Source organism: Semicossyphus pulcher, unplaced genomic scaffold (genome assembly GCF_022749685.1).
Source record: "Semicossyphus pulcher isolate SPU_LCO1_2020_fin unplaced genomic scaffold, fSemPul1.0.p SCAF_12, whole genome shotgun sequence".
Taxonomy (NCBI): Eukaryota; Metazoa; Chordata; class Actinopteri; order Labriformes; family Labridae; genus Semicossyphus; species Semicossyphus pulcher.
Window position 1 is genome coordinate 12497099 of NW_027211626.1, and position 19637 is coordinate 12516735.

The following is a 19637-nucleotide window of genomic DNA, read 5'->3' on the forward strand; positions in this document are numbered from 1 at the left end:
CAACTACCTAGAAATGTAAATAAAGTAAAAGAAAAAACCTGCCCCGTCAGAATGCTAGATCAGGCTTTTACTTTGAAAAATCATACCGGAAGTGTTACTTTACATGCCTTTTACATTCTCTACAGGACATGACGTTAATATTGCTGTTAGAGATCACATTACATTTTCATATTGAAGGCTAGGGCTATATTTTATTTATTTTTCATCCTTAAATTGACTTGAAATTGTTATGTTTGCTCTAAAGTTCTCAATAAAATAAAATAATCAGTACTTGTTATTTGTCATGTATTTAATTCACACAAGATTATCAAAAAAATAGGCTTTACATGTGGTTATTCATGTTGACTAATTATTTGTTGAATTACCAGAAAACAATCTATATCGTAATCTATATCGTTATCAAGATACGAAAACTATTTTTTAGGATCGCCCAGCCCTAAAGGATCGTTTAGATAGTTTATTCAGAATTTTACAGGACGCCAATGGAGGGACGCAAGAACAGGGGAGATATGAGACCGACGGCTGGTTCTAGTTAACAATCTGACAGCTGCATTTTCAACTAACTGTAAATGATTGAGAGATGATTGGCTGAGGCATGTGTAAAGGGACCTAGGCGGGAGAAAATGAAAGTGTGAATTAATAGCTCGAGGAGAGCATTGATTCGATTTTTGCCGCAGGAAACAGGACTGGATAAGTTATCAGGTCCAATTTAAAGTATTCTTGGTTTTATCAGGATTAAAATGGAGGAAAATTGGAGACATCCACGCCTGGATAACAGCCAAACAATTATGAAGGACGGGCAGTTGGTTCAGGTTATTTGGCTTTGCAGAAAAATAGAGTATCATCGGCATAAAAGTGATAAGATAAATCAACAAAGTACCTAGAGGAAGCATGTGTCGTGAGAATATGATTGGTCCAAGGTCTTTTCAGGTTTTTATATCTCATAAAATAGCTGCTTTGGAAGACATTGCGAACGCCAGACCAACACAAGGATCCTGTTATATGTCAAAACAAGATTACAGGGGTTTGTGAACATTAATTTGCAGCTTATTGGAGGAGTGGGGATTCTGTTTGTGTACAAAATTATATGACAAAATGTGCTTTCAAGGCTTTTATGCTGCAAAATAAACTATCGGTATATTTGGGCTTTTGTGCATTATGTTTGTTTCTGAATCCATGCACAGTTATATGTATCCGGCCCCTGAGGTGGACGTATTTCACTCCCAGCAGTTGGTCTCGCAGAGAAAAGCACTTTCCCCCTGAGGCGAAATGATACAATGACTCTAATGCACTCATAATGTGCCTATAATGTGCCTGTTATGTTAGCCAATGCCTGGCAATGAAGTGAGCATTACCTGTGATTTTTGTTGTGGTTTTCAGGATATCCTGAACAACCTGGACCCCCAGGGGAACGGGGAGTTGGACGACGACGACCTCATGCTGGATGTGGACCTCCCTGAGGATGGACTGCACGGTCAGCACATATACACACACATACACAGGCGCGCAACATTTAATGTAATTGCAGTTCTCCTACAGAGGATTCAGAAATGTGAGGTTATTCTATGGCCAATGACAAATGCTTCAGTTTCATTGGCTGGAGGCAGTCCATTATTTTCCTATAAATGGACACCTCCAGCAAAACTGTTCTGATCATAATTGTAAATTAATGCGTTACCAAGGTCTGAGCGTACTATTTCCAGCAATATCCTTTCATTGCGGATAATGGCTTGAATAAATTGAATCCTGCTTTGCCTTTGGGTGCAGGTTTTTTCTCTGCAACATCCATTAAAATCTTTTAATGGACACCTTGTTGTCTATTATGTGAATTTACTCTTTTAATATTTGGTTGCTTAAGAGTTTTTGAGTTACAGCTCCAACACCGTCTCACAAACTGGCCCTGAATGAAAGCGAGACAGCTGACTTGGAGCAGCATTAAGCCAGCTGTCTGACTCACACACTCACTGTGTGATAACAGCCTAAGGAGGAGAGTTAGCATCTGATTGTCTTGACAACAGGAGTATGATGTGAGCATGATTAGTTGAATAGCTCCTCTATGCCACATAACGCCGCCCACCTCTATCTTGATAGTGTATCTATGGTCCCTGTCATCCATTCTCACCTCGCAAATGCAATCAATTACCAATCAGTAAAATGCCTTCTTTGTAGGAGTCAAAGGTCACTTTATTTTCACAGAATAACAATGCTGACAACATCATTATGGATTCATCAGATAGTGTGTGTCACTTATGTGAGATGAGGAAGGGAGAGGTGGAGGGTTACTGAACTCACCTGTCATGGAATATGATGAATTCTCCGAAGTGAATTTTTCCTCATGTCAGTCATGAAGCCAGCGCTATCAAAGTACCGATCATGGCTCTGACCCCGACAGCCTCGCTATATAGAAACAAACCACAGAATGCACAGAGCTCATGTGCCTCCATGTGCACATATACACAGTTTATTAGACACACTTTCTAATGCAATATTCCTGCAGTTAAATTTATGGAGGTTGTAACGTTCAGTTATCATTGAAAGGGTTTTAGAGAGGTGTTGATTTAACTTTATGGCCCTTTTTGGAGGCTGTAAGTTGTGGCGCTTTTGGATAGTCATCGGTTTCACTCTGAGGTGTTTATTATATTTAGTCCACCCTGATTGATATAAAGTACAGCTGTCAAAGTGACCATAAAGATGAATCAACGCCCAAACTTAACATTAAAACCTTCATAAAAAGGAGAATTTATTCCCTGCCTGTTGTATTAGACTGCATTTATTTAAGCTAGGAGGAGCTAATAAAGTTTCAACTGGGTGTACATTACTGACGCGGGTTTACACCTCTGATATTATTCTTTAGTGTGTAAACATTGATCTGCTTGTCGGTAAGAGAAGGCGACACAGACAGAGAGAGAGGGAGAGAGGGAGAGAGGTATGTTCACTCCAGAGGAATGTGGATTACAGTGTTGCTCTTCCTACTCCCTTTTTGGGAAGCGGCCATATTTATAGACGTCGATGTCATGGCTGGAGTGCGTGTCATGAGGGGCAGACTGAAAACAAGACACGCTGAAGTGTCCAGTTAGACCCGCCCCCACAGGGCAGGCCCTGAGACGTGGAATACAGAAGGGTGTTTCCTTCCTCCCAAAGCCACCCTGATTCTGCCACACAACAGGAAGAGGGGAAGAGGAGAAGAGGAGTAAAAAAAAAGAAAAGGGTAGAAGGGGGCCTTATGTAACGTTTTTATCCAGTTGTCAGACCCCGTGACGAGGGGAAAGAGGCCCCAGTTTTTCTCCCATGCCTGCCCCAGCTGGTGACTCTTTAGCTTGGACACAAACCAGCCACCTCAGCTGCTCCCTCACCACCACCGCCACCACAGTCATCTTCCCCCAGTTCCAGTTCCTAGGGAGTATCCACAAAAACAAGGCTGTCAACAAAGACAGACCCAGGCAGGGTGGGAGCTGGGAGCTCTCTCTGGCCCTTTAACGTCACACCAGCTGACTGGACAAGGAATCGTTTCTCTCCGCTCTCCGTCTGAGTTTCTCTGCCTTTATGGATGTATTTTTTCCAAGTTGGAATATATTCTGTTTATATTGCTTTTTTAGAGGACTTCTTTTGAGGTGAAAGGAGTTATTGGAAGCACTCAGGTTTCCTGGAATGTAACAGTTCAACTCCTGCGCTGTGTGGTGACACTCAGGGTAAAGTATTTTAACCACCTCGGCTGCATTCCCTGGATTGGGTCCTTCAACCTGCCAACATTTCTTTATCTCCCTTTCTTCCCTTTCTCTCAATGCAAAGACGATCTGCTGTACAGAAAGTCAAGGGTCCTTTTGATTCCCGGAGGGTCGCGCTCTGTTAGTTGTCAATTTTGTTGCGGTCCTGGTTCATTTCACAGCTATATGCTATTGAGTGTCGCCAAACACTGTGTCCTTTTACCTCCTTGAAAAAGAAATGGCCCGTCACTGTTGTGGGAGAATGTGTTTGCATTTAAAGGGTGCAGAAAGTTGAGAGAAAAGGTGAATGAGATGGATCAAATCATGATTTCTATGCAGATATTCTCGATAGATTTGGAGTATGCACAGCAGTATCCATTACCACGAGATGTGAAAAAATATATTCATAGCTCTACGTTTTGTGTAAACCTTGGAGTGTTGGCGAAGGAAGGAAAAACAGAGGAAAACAAATTGGAACCTTCGGAAAATCCTGCTCATGCTCAACCACAAACATGTGCTAGCTCTTCTTCACAAAATAAGCAGAAACAGACGTGTGTTTTTCATTCTCTATACTGAGCCTACAGTCTATCACAAGCATGGCTTTGGAACATTTATTTCAGCTAGCACTGTGTACATTTTATTTTATCTCTCACCTTCATCCGCTGGGTTTCAGACATACACTGTTGTGTCTTTACTCTGGCTCACTGTGCTTTATTTTCTCTCCGTGTAGACGCTGACAGGATGTCCCACATTGAGCGCTCAGAGAGGGCCGGTCGGCAGGGGCAGAGACGTAAACCCCACCGCTGGAGTGGACCCGAACACTTCCACAATGATAGCAGGTAGAGATGTTCCAAAAACAAGCTGATACGAGTGCGGAAAAACACTGATTGCTGACATCTTGCTAGCTTTGACGACCGTGCAGTCTCTGCTAGGACCTCATTGGGGTCATTTGTTCATGTCGCACAATAATTAACCTAAAACCAGTTGATTTGTTTGGGCTAAATTTGTATTGTTTAAATCGGTGCATCAGTCGGCATACTTACTGATACTCAATGATGCATATTAGGCAGTAACGGAGGCCTGAACCACTTCAATAACAGGTTGATGAGAATTAAAAGATTGCCAGAAAATTAACAAATAAAAAAGTAAAGTAAAGTTTCCTGTCCGTTGACCCTGTGTGACCATTTCTCTTTCTGGCCATTCATCTCCGTCTCAGGGCCCATGTCTTCCAGCACTATGATGGTCTCAAGGCTTCAAGGATCTCTCCGAGGCCGGTCCTCTCTGAAGGCAGGCAGCATGACTACATGTCGGTGCTGGATGAAATCACCCTCAAACACATGACTCAGGACTGCAGCTCCCTGAAGAACCAGCTGCTCCGGCTCAAAACGTTACTACAGGTTCGGCCCGCATTTGCAAAAAGATTTCAGTTGACACTAACGTCCATGGCTGCATGTACCAAAACATTCACACACTTACATATGCAGAAAACCCTGCGACCCTGCAACAACATGCAGATTCTGTCAGGAGTCGCTTTTATTTTGCTCTTAAAATAAGTCAATCTGTGAATTTTAAGATCTTTGATTTTATTATCAAAGCTTATCCTGTTCAGGGTTGTGGGGAGCCTATCCCAGCTGTCATTGGGCGAGAGGCAGGGAGCACCCTGGACTGATCACCAGTCAGTGACAGGGCTGACACATAGAGACAGACACATTCGCTCACATTCACACCTACGGGCAATTTAGACTCACCAATTAACCTAAGGAGCATGTCTTTGGACTCTGGGAGGAAGCTGGAGGAAAGCACGCATGCACGGGGGTAACATGTAAACGCCACACAGTAGGCACACTTTGTCCAATCTGGGGTTCAAACTAGGAACCCTGTAGTTGTGAGGTGACACCGTGCTGTGAAGCAAAGAAACAGGAACGTTTTTGCAATTGCTTCTAATATGCTGTCCCCGTATGACATCCATATTTACACATAAGATTTCTTTAAAGCAAATGAATGTTATTTATGTTGTGCGTTACTGCCTATATGTTGGCCTCTATATAGTTTATTTGTGCTTGTGTGAAACTGAACACTTAATAGATCTTTCCCTGTCAGTCTAAGAAAACCATTAACTGGAAATAAGAGCAAGTGACAGGGAATTAGACTGGAGGAATAAAAGATGTCAGCTATAGAAATGTGCCCTCACACAAGAGACGAACACACAAAACACACTCATGCAAAACACACAACCCCATCTAGGAAATTGCGGAAATGCACAGAGTGCAAGCACTTCACACTGCACGCTCTGTAGGATAAAATTATCTTGAATGCCTCAATTTACCCTCTACGACATAAGAAGTGATATTCGCGTTTGCATTTAAATCCGATCTCCTTCAGATGTGTTCATTGGACTTATTGTAATTAGTCACGAGCTTTGGCTACACAGCCTTTAAGAGGGAAAATATTTCTGTTGGCCCTTTAGTAACTCTGTTTGTAATTGTTTTTTTTTTTAATATATGACGTCGAGCTCAAGCTGTAAAAGGAGCCTCCAGCGTTGCTCAGTCCTAATCCATCTTTGCTTTATTGGACTCACAGAGTCAGACGTTCAATGCTACTTTTTTAACACGCTGGTTCTGACTGAATGCATCTAGCGGACCTGAATAGGGAGCAGTTGCAATGAAGGGTTCATATTATTAAATATTTAAAGTAAGTGACATTGATAATTGCCACATGACCACAATGCAGTTTTGTAACTGGTCAAAATTGAAATTGCTGTTGTCTATGTTTGGCTGACCGCAGGGGTCAGCCCTACACATGGGTCTGTATGTGACTGAGTTGTGACATCACAATAGCGGATCATGGAGCATATTGGACCTCCACTGACGCGACTCTCTGTCTATACGGCTCTGGATACTTTGTTCGGGGAGGAGGCGGGGCTGCTCTTCTGCTTCTCGTCCGCTTTCCTCACCTACGTCAGCAGCGCGCACCTGCTTTCAAACACGTTGTCATCGGCCTCATATGGACAGTCCTTATAACACATTGCCCACAAAAGCGCACATTGACCTGATGCGGTCAGCCACATACTAGGCTTTGACCTAGTCCCATTACATGTTGGTCCAGATACAAAAAAAGCATTTTCCAGGCATATGTTTGCATTTCTTAACTTTGATTTGCATTTTTAATTACATCAATTGAGCTCATTGAAACATGCATAGTGTTGAACTTCTAGTACACCAGTGAACACTTAATTACGCATCCCCTAAAAGGTTGTACTTGAAGAAATAAATGTATTAAATGTTCAAGAACATACTCTGCCTCGGGTGTCTAATGCTGGTGGCCAACAGTTCATGGTCAGCGGTGTATATGTGTTAAAGAGTAAATCTTTTTCTACCGCAGTGAAATTTTGCTCTTGAGTCTTGCCTTAGGCAATTGTCATCGATCCAGCTCACCATGTTCCCTGTGTCTGTATGTGTATGCCTGCTGCGTGTGTGTTTGGTTGTGTGTTTCTAGCTCGAGGATACAGACTCTCCGGCAGACGTTCCCGAGGACATTGAAGACAATACCACGGCAACACAAGTATGAAACCTTTAGGTTCACAGCGATGATTGATTGGAAATGCTCTGTGTGTGTGTATATCCGCTGCAACCTATAGTATACTGTATGTGTTTGTGTTTTCAGTTGGGTGAGCTGATTAAGGAAGTGCAGGTGCTCAGACAGGAGCTGAGGAGTCGAGACAAGACCATCGCTCAGCTCACATTGCAGTGCCAACAGCTACAACAACAACATCAGTGGGAACAAATGGTCAGTCTGTGGGAACAGGACTCAAAGAACAAAAAGTTTGACAGGGGACTGTATACTACATGAGAGGAAGCATAGTAATAGTGGAACCATTCAATTCTTATGTTTGGGACTCTTCTAGGTATTAAGAAACTTCTAAATGAAAAAACAAAGGCAAATGTCAGACACTTGATCTGCACACTGTGCTGATAGCTTCCAGCTAATTTTACTCTGTCAAAAAGGTTTCATAACACCTGACAACGATCTCTGCAAGATCAAAATGTCGCTGTGTTTAATTGCATTTTCTGGAAGCTTTCTTTTTTGTGTGCAGATCTTTTGTCTGACTTTAACTCTGACAGAAATGATACTACTCTGCTGATCTTTTTATTTAGGTTCAGCATGTGAGTTATTTCTGTTGTTAGGCTCTTGTTTTTGATGATTAGAGGTACTTTGTAGGTAAAGTACGTAATTAATGAGTCTTAAGTGACAAACCAGACAAGGTCAAAGGGATTTGCAGCTTAAAAACATATATTTGGATAAAAAAGACAAAATAGGAAGACCCCAAACTTTGTGTATAACAAATAAACAATATTGAAACAGTAGTATATGGAGAAACAGAATGACAGACTTTGAATGCATGGTGTGGACTTTATGTTACCTCGAAAGAACATGTACTTGGTCTTTTTTTAAGGAGCTTTAGTGTAGGAAAAATAGCAAAATCCTTGAGGAGACATTCTACTTGTAATGTATACACAGCTGTGATTGTGATACTCATCACTAAAAGACAGCGAAGCATCAAGGCTCAAACACGGCATAGAACTTGTAAAATATTAAATACAGCTGTACATACTGTCACTAGATAGAGGCGTGTTCTCCTTGAGCGCGTGACCCCGAGGGCTGCGATGCTCGTGTGTGCGCATTGCTTTCATGTAGCTTTCATGTGTTGCTGGCATGTAGCTTCCCATCTTGTAGTCCACCTCCTCGACACCAGTTACCTTCGCGTATTTGAAATAATGAAGCAGGTCTGGGCGCAAATACTGCCTTCCTTTATCTTTTGTTTACACCAGTTCCAGGTTTATCAGATCTTACAAATAGAATACATGAAATGCGGTGCTAAGGTGAAGAAAAAAAAAGTTTATATAAATCCCTCTTTGTCTTCAGTTTGAGTATATAAGGGAAGTGATGCACTGTTCTGCTTCATATCGGTCAGTGAAGACTTACTGTGGTTTCCTTCATCTTGGAGTGGGAGTACAGTTTCTGCTCTGTATGCTGCTCTGCGGCTACGACTGCCTACCAATAACCTCCACTCTGTTCCCTTTTAGCTGGCTCCATCTCCACTCTAACATTCATTAGTGTCTCGACATAGTCCCCTTGTTAGCCAAACAACCGTGTGCTTCACTGACATTATTCAAATCCTCGCAGTATCGGGAAATACCAAAATGTCAAAGGGAGGCCTGTCCGCCAGCCTCCCTGCTGCATAATGTCTCTCCAATTAGAATTAGCACCCACCCACAGCAGGTTCTGCGGTCCTGTAAAATATTGTTGCACTCTCGCCCTAAACAAGCACAGAAAGTGAGTAAAAAGCTTGGACATGTTTTCAGATATTTTTCCTGACATTAATGAGAGTAGAGGCTCACGGAGCGAAGACGTTGTGGGATGTAGAAAGAAGAAAAGAAGGAAACAGAGAGATTTACTCTGCTGACTCTGTGCTGGAGCACTACGTGGGCACCCGGAGTTAGGTTAGAGGAATGCAGAGGATGGTTTGTGTTCCCATGGCCTCTTATGTCCCTGCAGCACAGGACTGCATAACAATGAGGCCCTAAAAAACACATTTGCTGCTTTCTTATGGAGAAAATAACAATCAGAACAACAGTGCCAGTCATCTGTTTCACACCATATTTAGAAAGTCAAAAGAGCTGCTGTTTGTCCTCCAAATTGGTTAAAAGATATTAGATTTGGTAACGACTCAGGTAAACAGAGGGAGGTGAAGTGTTACAGAGAAAGTGCTGAGAGACAGAAGAGGGAACACTTGACTGAGTCGAACATAATGGAGTAATGAGAAAACAATAGAGGAGCTGTGTGTGGCAGAGAGGAAGTCCAATGCAGTACACAGAGTGTGTGTTTGTGTGTGTGTGGAGGGCTGAGCAAAAGACCGGGAGAGAAAATGAAATAATGGGAGGAAGGGGAAAAAAAGTGGAGCTTTCAAAGATAGAAAACAGATTTCTCAGTCTTCCTTGACAGAATGCAGTTTTGGATGCTGCCTCCACCGCTGTCGAGGCAGACTGCTCATGATTATGCGCTCTGCTTGTTTGAGCTTTATTGAAGTTTTCGCCAAGGCTGGCAAAAATAACCAATTTCTGTCAGTCCTAGCAGCCAAGTACAAGTTGCTCTGCTACAAGAGGGAATGTAAGAGAATTAGTACTGAATTTCTTGAAAGAAAAAAAGAAGAGGTCTAAATCACATCATTAGTTGCGCCGACATTCTGGTTCAATATTGGATCGAGTTGATAGTTTGAGGAAGGCTAATAAGTCGCATATCGAGGTTGTTTCAAGAGATGAAAAAGGAGGTAATATTGGGCGGACATGTGCTTACAGTAAATGTCAGCTAGTTTAATTTACTGCAAGATCGTTAAATTCTCATGTAAGGGTAATTTTAGCCATTTATAACGTGGGCTGGATTTCCCCTGCTTTGGCCATTATGCCACTCTGTTCAAATTACAAGCAGCATCATACTGCTGAGTTTCTCCCACAGTCGAATAAGTAAAACATTCAGATACGTTTCTTTCTTTCTTTGATTCATTTATTTTTCCCCCCTCTCAGCCTGCTCAAGGACGGCAGTTTAAGTGCCAGTGCCACCACCAGAGGGCTCCCTCGTCCTTGCGACAGGGCGACAGACAGACGGACAAACGGATGCAGAATCACTACGACAAGGCCACCCAGACGTACTGGAGACCGCCGAGCAATGCAGTGAGTCCAAACACTCACAGCACCGTAACAGAACTCCTGATGAGGGCTCTCTTTTAACCTTTCAGAAAATCTGAAATTGTTTCAATTGTTTTATCCTTTAATTTCACATTTGGATACACTGGTGCATGCAAGTTTTATGTTGCTGACACACTACTTAATTTAGTTTCCCATTCATCGTTGCCTCTCTGTGGACTGCCTTGTCAGGATAGTTTGAAGACTGCATCTTCTCCTCTCTTTGGAATACACTTTATTAGCTTGTCAGTGGTCTCTCTGTTTCACACTCTTAATAGTCGCATCTAACACTGAAAAGAGGCTGGGGTAAGTGCTGTGAGTGACAGAGAAAGAAGAGTACAGTACAGAAGGAGCGCGGGAGGAACAGAGACAGAGATTCATGGGCGGCAGGAAGTAGACAGAGGGACGCGTGGAGAGAGAAGGTGGGAGATGGGTAGATTTGTGTTCAATGTGTTCAGTATCATGCCATAATAGCATGCTGTGTGGCAGCCAAGTATTGATTCAATAGCAGGAGCGCCACAGGCAGGGTGCCTAGTAAACACTCCCCTAATTGACCCGCTCTCAGCTACACACTCACAAAGAGGGAGACACAAGCTGTATGAGGAGATTACAGACAGAAAGGAAAGGAAATAAATAAATTAGAGTTAAAATTGTAATAATAAAGAATAGAAATTAGTCCAGGCCAATAGGGGTGGTCAAAAACATCTTTTAATGTCGTACACGTCGGCTACAGAGGACAAAATAATGGACAAAATAAGCAGACTCGCTAACTACAGCAGGCCCCACAAGAGCATATGGTTTAGCAGTTGCTATGGCAACCATCAAAGCAGGACTAGCTGTGCTCGATGGGAACCATCTCCATGGTGGGAACACTACCTGTGACCCGCAGTACCTGGTGTATAATAACACACTGAAAAACCCCCACTAATACTGTGAGTCTGAGCGTCTCTCTATTCCTGTGTGTGGATGTGTTTTTGTTTTTTTTCCTGCCACCATCCTGCTTTCCTTTTCTATGTCATCACCAGAGTGGGTCCTCTTTCCTGCTCTGTGTTTTGCAGCTTTGCAGGCACAAACACATTATGTTTGTGAGACGTAACTTTTTCAGAGCATGTGGTTGCTCTAAAAAAGTAAGCTGTGTGTTTCTTTGTTTCGGTTTTTGACAAGCCAACGAGAAAAGAGAGCAGCCAGTAAACAAATAACGGAGAGAAAGGGATGCTTCTTCCTCTGTTCTTCTTACACTTAGATGGTATCAAAGCTGTTGGTGTCGTTTCTGACAGGCTTAGCACCTTCAGCGAGCTCTGGTTCACAGTGTTCTTAAACAATGTTGCACTTTTACCTCTTGTGATTTTTCACACAATCTTCCAATGTTATTTTTCAGGTGATTCTCTCTCTTTCTAACCTTTACCACTCGCACATTCCTTTACTATCTTTATTTAACTTTTCAGTATTACACAGTCACACACTTTATAGTTTCGTCCCCCATTTTTCTGTTGGTTTTTCCTCCTCTGACATTTTAAGTGCCGCTGTATCAGAGCACTGGTGTTCCTCTCGCTCTCTGATAGTATTTTTGAGCGCTAAGCTGCCAGGATCAGCCAAGAATAGTTTTTGATGTCAGAGGCCAGAAACTGGAATCTTTTTATAGCTTAAATGCTGATATCTTGTTTCTTCATCAGACGCCCTGAGGGTAAACTTTACACTCTGAACACTGGGAGGTCTCGAGGTGATCCTGGCTGAGCTACTTGAGCATGAACTTCAGGGGAAATCTCACTGTGCTCTGAACTCAGACGCTCGTGGCTTTTGATCCTTGGTCACTTAAGGACATGTACGTGTTGTTTCACAGTTTGGAATTCATGCAGTGGATTTATCCCCCCTCAAGCAGAGCCATTCATTCCCATCTTTTTTTTATCTCAGGGACAAAAACAATGTGGGCTTTCGCTCTGTAGGCTGCTTTAACAAATTCCTCTTAGGAGACAAGGGTTGCACGACTCTCCACAGCCTGTAGGAAGGCTTTGGCAACACGTCCTTTGGGCACCAGCTCCTACAGATATTCCATTTTAATCTGCTTCCAATTAAAGTCCAAAAGCATGTGAAATAAAAGCCTCACACTTATACGTCTGCCAATGCAGATGAAGACATTTATAGGACACACTTGTTGCAAGACGATGCATATGTAGCGCGACAGTAGCGAATACTTCATCTTTGTGAATAGATCCCCGGAGCAATCGCAGCAGCCGACTGTTTTTTGTGCCTCTCACAACAAATTTAGTCATCTCAGATGTAGAAATAGAAAAACTAACGCAGCGATTGTGCGTGTGTTTGTGTGCCACACGTATCTCCTGTACTGAAGTGCAGGGCACACTCAGCGTGACTGAGCAATGAGTTCAGCAGACGGAGGACTGGGGAGCCGACCTTCTTAATAACCCAGATAAACAAACAAAAACAGATGAGCGGCAGCAGCGCAACAATGGCAACACAATAGACAGTGTTTCATCAGTGGCAGACAGAGAAGATAATTACAGCTCCACTCCGACTCCCTCTTTGCCTTTTAAACATCCTCTTCTTCTCCTTCTCTTCCCTCTCCTCCCTCCCTGCGTGTCTTTTTATCGCTCACGCTCTGCTATTTTTCTTTCTTTCCTTCTTGCTCCAGTGATTCTTTTTCCCTCTGTTTTTGTCTCTTTCTTTGACATTAGCTTTCTACTTCTTACCTCAGATATAATTAGATCAATTTGCTGCCGAGGAGAGAGAAAGAGAGCGGAAGAGAGAGAGGACAGGGAGGGGGGAGAGAGAGAGGAATTGAAGGTTAGTGATCAGTGTTAAGCTGTCCGTTGAAAGAACAAGTTTTCCCCTCTCAGATCCCGACTTTACCTCTCCACCCACACCCCCTCTGTCCGCCCCCTTGCATCACACACACACACCGTCACACGCTCACCTACACATGCACGCTCGTTAATACACATCGCACAGCAGAGTAGTCTTGGACAGGTGAGGATTTAATCGCCAAAGTCAGTGAAATGAGACAGCGTGGTGAGACTTGAGGTATTAGGCGTAGTCAACCAGGAGAAGCTCTGTGTAGTGGATTAGGGGATTGAAGCAGGGAGAGGCCGTTTTAGGGCCACGGCATCCTGGTTTCTGCTAAATACTGTTGTTATTTGATGAAAAGGTTGCAAGGATGGCAAAGAACAACTTTCGCTTGACTTTTAAATTCTCGTCCTACTTTGCCAAGTTTCACCATCTGCTGTTGGGACTCCGCACAGACGAAGAAGCTTAACGAATCCTGAGAGTCCATTTCACTACAAGATGGGCCTCTGGTGGACGTACTACCACTACCATTACTGATATGATTGCTATTTCTGTGGAGAATGATTTTCCAAACACAGCTGCTCTCTTTTATTTGATATTCATTATTGTACTGTGGCTTCACTTCTTTTTATAATCTCAGCTAAATGTCATTCAAGACGCCACAGTAGTCTGAGTATTTTTAAAACTCTTAATAACCACCCACCTTTTTATGCAAAACCAGAATTATGCTGCACAAAGAAAATGTTCCCTTTTCCTGAACCCTTCTGGTTAGACACATGATCCTGATCTCTTATGATTGGAAACTCTTTGATTAGAGTTATAAAGGTAGAATAAGTCTAAACTGAAATTTAGAGAGGCAGGAAAAACATTGAAATGTGAGGTCGTTTCCTCTCTGAGAATCCCTTTGTTGTACAAAGAGACATTGAGATCTTAAAATGCTGTACAATCATTTAAATCATGAGCAATCTCGAGGATTTTCATTGAAATAAATGTCTGTTAAAGGAGCAATTTGCCCCTGGAAAAAGTCAGTCGAAGCTGGTGTTCTCTGTAATCCAAAGAAGCAATAACATTTAAAATTGGCACCATAGCTGTGGAGAAAGTTGTACAAACAGCTTGTGGTTTCCCCCATTCTACATTCCTACAACACCCAGCGTGCATTGCGCCCCTCCCTCTGAAAGGAACAGCAAAATACTACCGTTTTCGGGTTAGAGTGGTACAGAATCCGAAATACGGCGAGAATATACCGCTGGATCGTCTAAATCTTCAGGTCTGCAGTCTACATTTCAAACCTGACGATTTTGAAAGAGACATGACATCGGAGGCAGGCGTCCTAGATTGAGGAAGTGTAGTGTGTTTCCATGGCTGCATGGAGAAGCAGATAGTGTCCTCCAGAGGCACAGAGCCAATAAACTTTTTTTCCTACCATAATGGCATTGACAGAGGTCGAAAATCGTCGAACTGGCCCTGGTCACTATCCATCGCCGAATGAGGTAACACAATGGTGATTGAGCCTATGGCCCACTGATGACAGCCTTTGCATTTGCAGTATTACAGACTGGGTGTCTGCTGCAACTTTCGTGGAAAAAATCACAAGCAGCGCCCAGTTAGTGACGCGTTCTCCATCAGCCAGCAGTGGTTGGTCTGCCAGAGAGGGTAGGCGGAGCTAAGCGGCTGCTTTTCCGGTCTCTGCAAGTGTTGCGAGTAAACAGTAATCTACTATGGCTGAACAAACAAAGAAAAGAACAATGACTACAGATACAACTTGAAAAATAAGTGAAAATCCAAGGTAAAAGAAACAAACTCGACGCTCAGATGAAGGCAAACAGTCTAAAAAGGAAAGCGACTGTCAGCGAGGAAAATCAAGAGTTACAACCGGAGCCAACCGTGGACGTCACACATGCAGCACTGTCTGGATATCCGGGAAGTGTGCTCCCACAATTACCGTTCATCACCATAGGAGCCGCCACAGAGAACGTAACGGATTAGGACTTTAATATAAAGGTAGAGTTTGTGAATTTTTCTTCTTGTTAAGTGGTCGAATTTATATAAACTTGGTGGTCAAGACTGTCTCCCCAGCGGCAGGGTCGTAGTTCACCTCCACTTGGCGAAACACACAGCCAGCAGGAGCCCTGAGTGAAACAACAGGGAAGCGAACCTTCTATCCACTCCTCAGCCGAGCTACTACGACCAGGCATCGAGCCCAGGGTCTCTGTGCTGGTGGGCAATGAAATGAAGGAAGTTTTGTTGAATTTGATCGAATATGAAAAACTTTTATATGTTTCCCAATTTCTGTCTCGCTGCCCTTGTGAAGCTCTGTCACCCCCTCATTGGAGAGTCTTTACAGCAATGGAAAAATGGTAAAAACTGACAGTGGAGGTCTAATAAAGCTGCCAGACACTGACAGAATCATCCGAGAGCCCCCCAACATGCCCTCTTGTTCTCATAGCCTAAGGTTTTTCCTCTCCGCAAATGACGCCTCAACGGGAGGCTTCTGCCGAGACCTCCTGCTGAAACAGATGTTGGTTTTCAAGGAAGGACATGGAAGAGAGCAGATCAGGGAAACTCATTCCTCCCTTCTCCAGCAGTCGCCCTAGGAGGGCTCTGAAACAGCCTGCTGGGAAGTTACTACCTTCCCCTTCTTCTTCTCTTATCTACGCTCTGGTTTTCTTTATCCCCCTTACACATTCAATGCCTCTCTCTTGTATATAAGAGTCCTGTTTGAGCGCCTGCCCCCTCGACGCGGCTGAGGGAAAAAGTAGCATTTGATAAGGTTTTAGTCTTTCTGTGTGCTCATCGTGATGGCCTTGCTGCCCCTTCACTTTGCCTCTCCAATGGGGGTCTAGGATCTTTGAATTGCCTAACTTGAAGATTGGTTTGGTGTCAGGCAAAGAGCTTGTATTTCTTCAGGTACGTGTTTGTGCGCGGAGGAACAGATGCAGCAGAATGAGAAAGTACAGCGTTTAGAGAGCAGATGTGCTGGGAAAATGGGATGAAATATATTTTATGTATAGCAGAGTAATGCGTGCTTTAGTTAGAAACTAGGCTTCAACACGACTATGTGTAAGTTATTAAACTGTAAGTGTTAATTTGTCACCTCTTTGTAGTGCTCTGCTGTAATAGATTACAGACTAGGCACAAGGGGATGCTTCATAATGCATCTGACTCCATATTTGTGTATAAAAGCACCACAATAATTAGACATTAACAGTTCTGGCAGAGGGAGAAACAACATAAAGACGATTGGAAGTCTCCTGGTAGCTGATGTTTTATAGGATAATTAGTATCATTTTGTGTCACAAGGTGAGAAACTATACTCCTGGGAAACACTGAATAAGCAAATATACATATTCTAGTGGCAGAGGCTGTGGAAACCAATGTATGTCTTCCATTTCCTATTACTATTAACAATAACTTTGTTTAGTTATGGTTTGGAGGAGTGTATACAACACTATTTTATGTGAGTATGGTTGTTTATGCTTTAGTGTCTCCCTATTTCGACCTCTTAAACCCACTGACACTCCAGAGCAGAGATGTGGACTTGAGGCATGAGGACTCGGATGACTTGCGTGTGTTCATAAGTTTGAATGTTAGCTGTATAAAATGATAAAATTGTCAAGTTTCTGTCTAACTATCAAGTATGTATGCAGCGCAAACTGGGAATCATGATTGGACGACTCAAAAAGCTCCCCACTATGTGATTGCCATGATTGGATGGCTGGCTGTCAGTCAAACTCCTCGCTTTGGCAACACGCAACATCAAAGACCCCGCTACCTGATGTTTTTCCCCCAAAGAGAAGCCTCATCAGTTGTTACTGTCTCAGACCAGACCATCATCATGGCTGCGTCTGTGCCGAGATAATACAGATACAATTCATTGTCATACTTTTTAAATAGGTCTTATTAATTGGCCAATAATATCATTATTAGACGGGCTGCTAACACTTTATTTTTTCTCTCTATAAAGACCGGATACAACAGGTAAGAGTGCTGGATCTTGAGTGGAAAAAAAGTGATTGACTCTGGACTTGACTTGCCTTAACTATGGACTCGACTTGACTTGACATAACCTGTGACTTGACTTGCCCAAGAAAAAATGACTCGAGACTTGCTTGAGACTTGGACCAAATGACTTGAGACTTACTTGGGACTTGAGCAAAGATGACTTGGTCACAGCACTGCTCCAGAGACCTGGTTATCTCAAACTCGTGATTTGCAGCCAAACATCTGAACGCAGAGCGTAGCCATGTGCACATCATATGTAGGTGCAAGGCTGTAAATGAGTATTTTGCACCTGCACACTGACTGAAACGGTCTACCTTTTAGAATGTGGGGTTAACATGTGACTATTTTGACTTGGCTGGAAGGTTGAGAAATGATGGTCGGTCGATCCTGGGAACTTCTGTATGTTGATGTGACCTTAGGTAAAGCTTACCTCACCTATCTTTTGTAGAGGAACCACAACTGGTCGTAGGATTTCAGATGGTCAAGAGATTTATGAGTGACGTAGGAATCAAAAGCACCAAAAGCTGAAAAGTTATCTCCTAGTTGTTGGTCAACTGACTATTTAAACCCTGTTGGTGCTGTGTTCGACGAGCAAAGAGTTCTGTACACCTTTGTCTCCTTCGGCTGAATAAACCAGCCTAATTGAAGCTCGACTTGTGGTCTGAGTGTGTGTCCTGCATTTCATCTCTCGGTCAAGAAATCTTTCCTGTCACTGGCAAAGACTGGGATCAAAATTTGGTTCATTTCAATACAATTTTGGTTAATTGGGCAGCAAAAATCATTTGAAATCACAGAACATCTTTTAGTACCTTATATTTTACTATATCTTATACCTTATACTGTTTTATCTCATACTATACCTCTAGTTTTTATTGTATTTATTTGATCTCTTCTTACTTTTATACTGTATTAACTTACATGCTATTTGTCTTTGTGCTACTGCAACACCCACATTTCCCTACTGGGGATCAATAAAGAACTAACTTATCTTTCAGGGCTCCTAAATGTCCATAAACACCGAATACAATGTGTTTTGGAAAAATAGATGCTGATTTATGTGCAAGACATTCTGAATAGTTCCATTTTAGGGCCTTTTTTCATTCAGTGTTGCCATAGTAAACATGGAACCAGGGTTATTTATTTCTCCCAGTGAAAACATTACATGAATATGTATGCAAGTAGCTTCAATAATTAAAAAAAGAAAAATAAACAGTGGTTGAAAAATACTCCTTTGCCCCACTAAGGAAGGTAAAAGAGGGAGGCTGAACTTTGTTTTATTCATATGGATTCACATGTAAAGATGGAGCGGATGGACGGTGTGTCCGTGTACCTGTGCATGTCAGCCTGCGTGCTGTGTTAACCCATTCTCATTAACAATGTATTTATGCCTGTGCGTGTGTGTTTTCTGTGTTAGCATGCGTCTGTGTGAGTGTTGCGGTACGTCATGCCTTTTGTCCTTTGTGTTTTCTCTCTGCGTAGGGTGTGCTGCCCACCCCCTTGCTGTCCCCGTGGCAGGCGCAGCACCAGGGCTTGACCCGTACCAGCATGCCCCAGCGCAGACAGAGTGAGTCACTAACATCCTTTTGCTGCCTCTTTTGCATCTTTTCATAACACGGCGTATCCAGGGGTCGGTAGATAGCATGAGATCTTCCCATTCAAACCCTCTAAACTAAATAAATGTGTTCCATATTGTAGCATTGTTTTTTCACAGGACTATTTAAGATGTTTGTCCAATTTCAGAGTAATTTGCACCAAGATAAGTAACCTGCAAAATACTTTCTCTTGTTTGTTGTGCAAAACAAAGTCTCACTTCTTGTTCCTTTACTATTGATTATCTGGTCTCCTTTTCTTGTGCTGCCCATTTATAGTTTCAGTTCTGCTTTATAACCTGCATTTAATCAGGAAAACACTAACTTTGTTGCCTTTCTAAAACCCGAAATCACCTTATTTCATATCCCCACATTACTCCCCTCCTCTGGTTGCAGACATGGACGTTCATGACATAATAATTCCTTTAACGGCGTTAGTAACTTCTGTGAAAAGACAACACAGACCCTGATCTTCTTCTTTGCATCAAAGTGAAATAAGCAACCATTTTTCTGAAGAGTTTGACTTCATTGAGAAAGATAAGAGTGCATGAACAATGACAGCACAGTCGCGCCGAGCCCCACAATCTTCCCACAACAAAGCTTTTGCGTTATGGAGTGTCGACGAGGTAGCAATCAGAGGAGGCAGGTAGAGAGAATGATGACAGGTAAATAGACATCAGAAAATGCGCATATGTGAGCGAGTGCAGAACAAGAAAATGAAGTAGGAAACCCAGGCATTGTTCCTTTGATCGATCTCAGCGGGGCGCAGCTTTGTATCAACAGGGAAGGTGAAAAAAAGTAGC

The 19637-nt window shown here is 42.8% G+C and overlaps 1 protein-coding gene across 1 annotated transcript in view; it reads left to right on the forward strand.

Annotated features, from left to right (window-relative positions):
• The window catches only part of ccser2a (coiled-coil serine-rich protein 2a), a 37590-nt gene that overhangs the window by 13836 nt on the left and 4117 nt on the right, over window positions 1-19637 (forward strand). The window contains exons 3-9 of the mRNA XM_069659140.1: window positions 1381-1474; window positions 4435-4543; window positions 4921-5101; window positions 7200-7265; window positions 7368-7490; window positions 10286-10432; window positions 18725-18809. Coding sequence (XP_069515241.1) covers window positions 1381-1474; window positions 4435-4543; window positions 4921-5101; window positions 7200-7265; window positions 7368-7490; window positions 10286-10432; window positions 18725-18809 — 805 coding nt within the window. The remainder of the gene's footprint in view (window positions 1-1380; window positions 1475-4434; window positions 4544-4920; window positions 5102-7199; window positions 7266-7367; window positions 7491-10285; window positions 10433-18724; window positions 18810-19637) is intronic.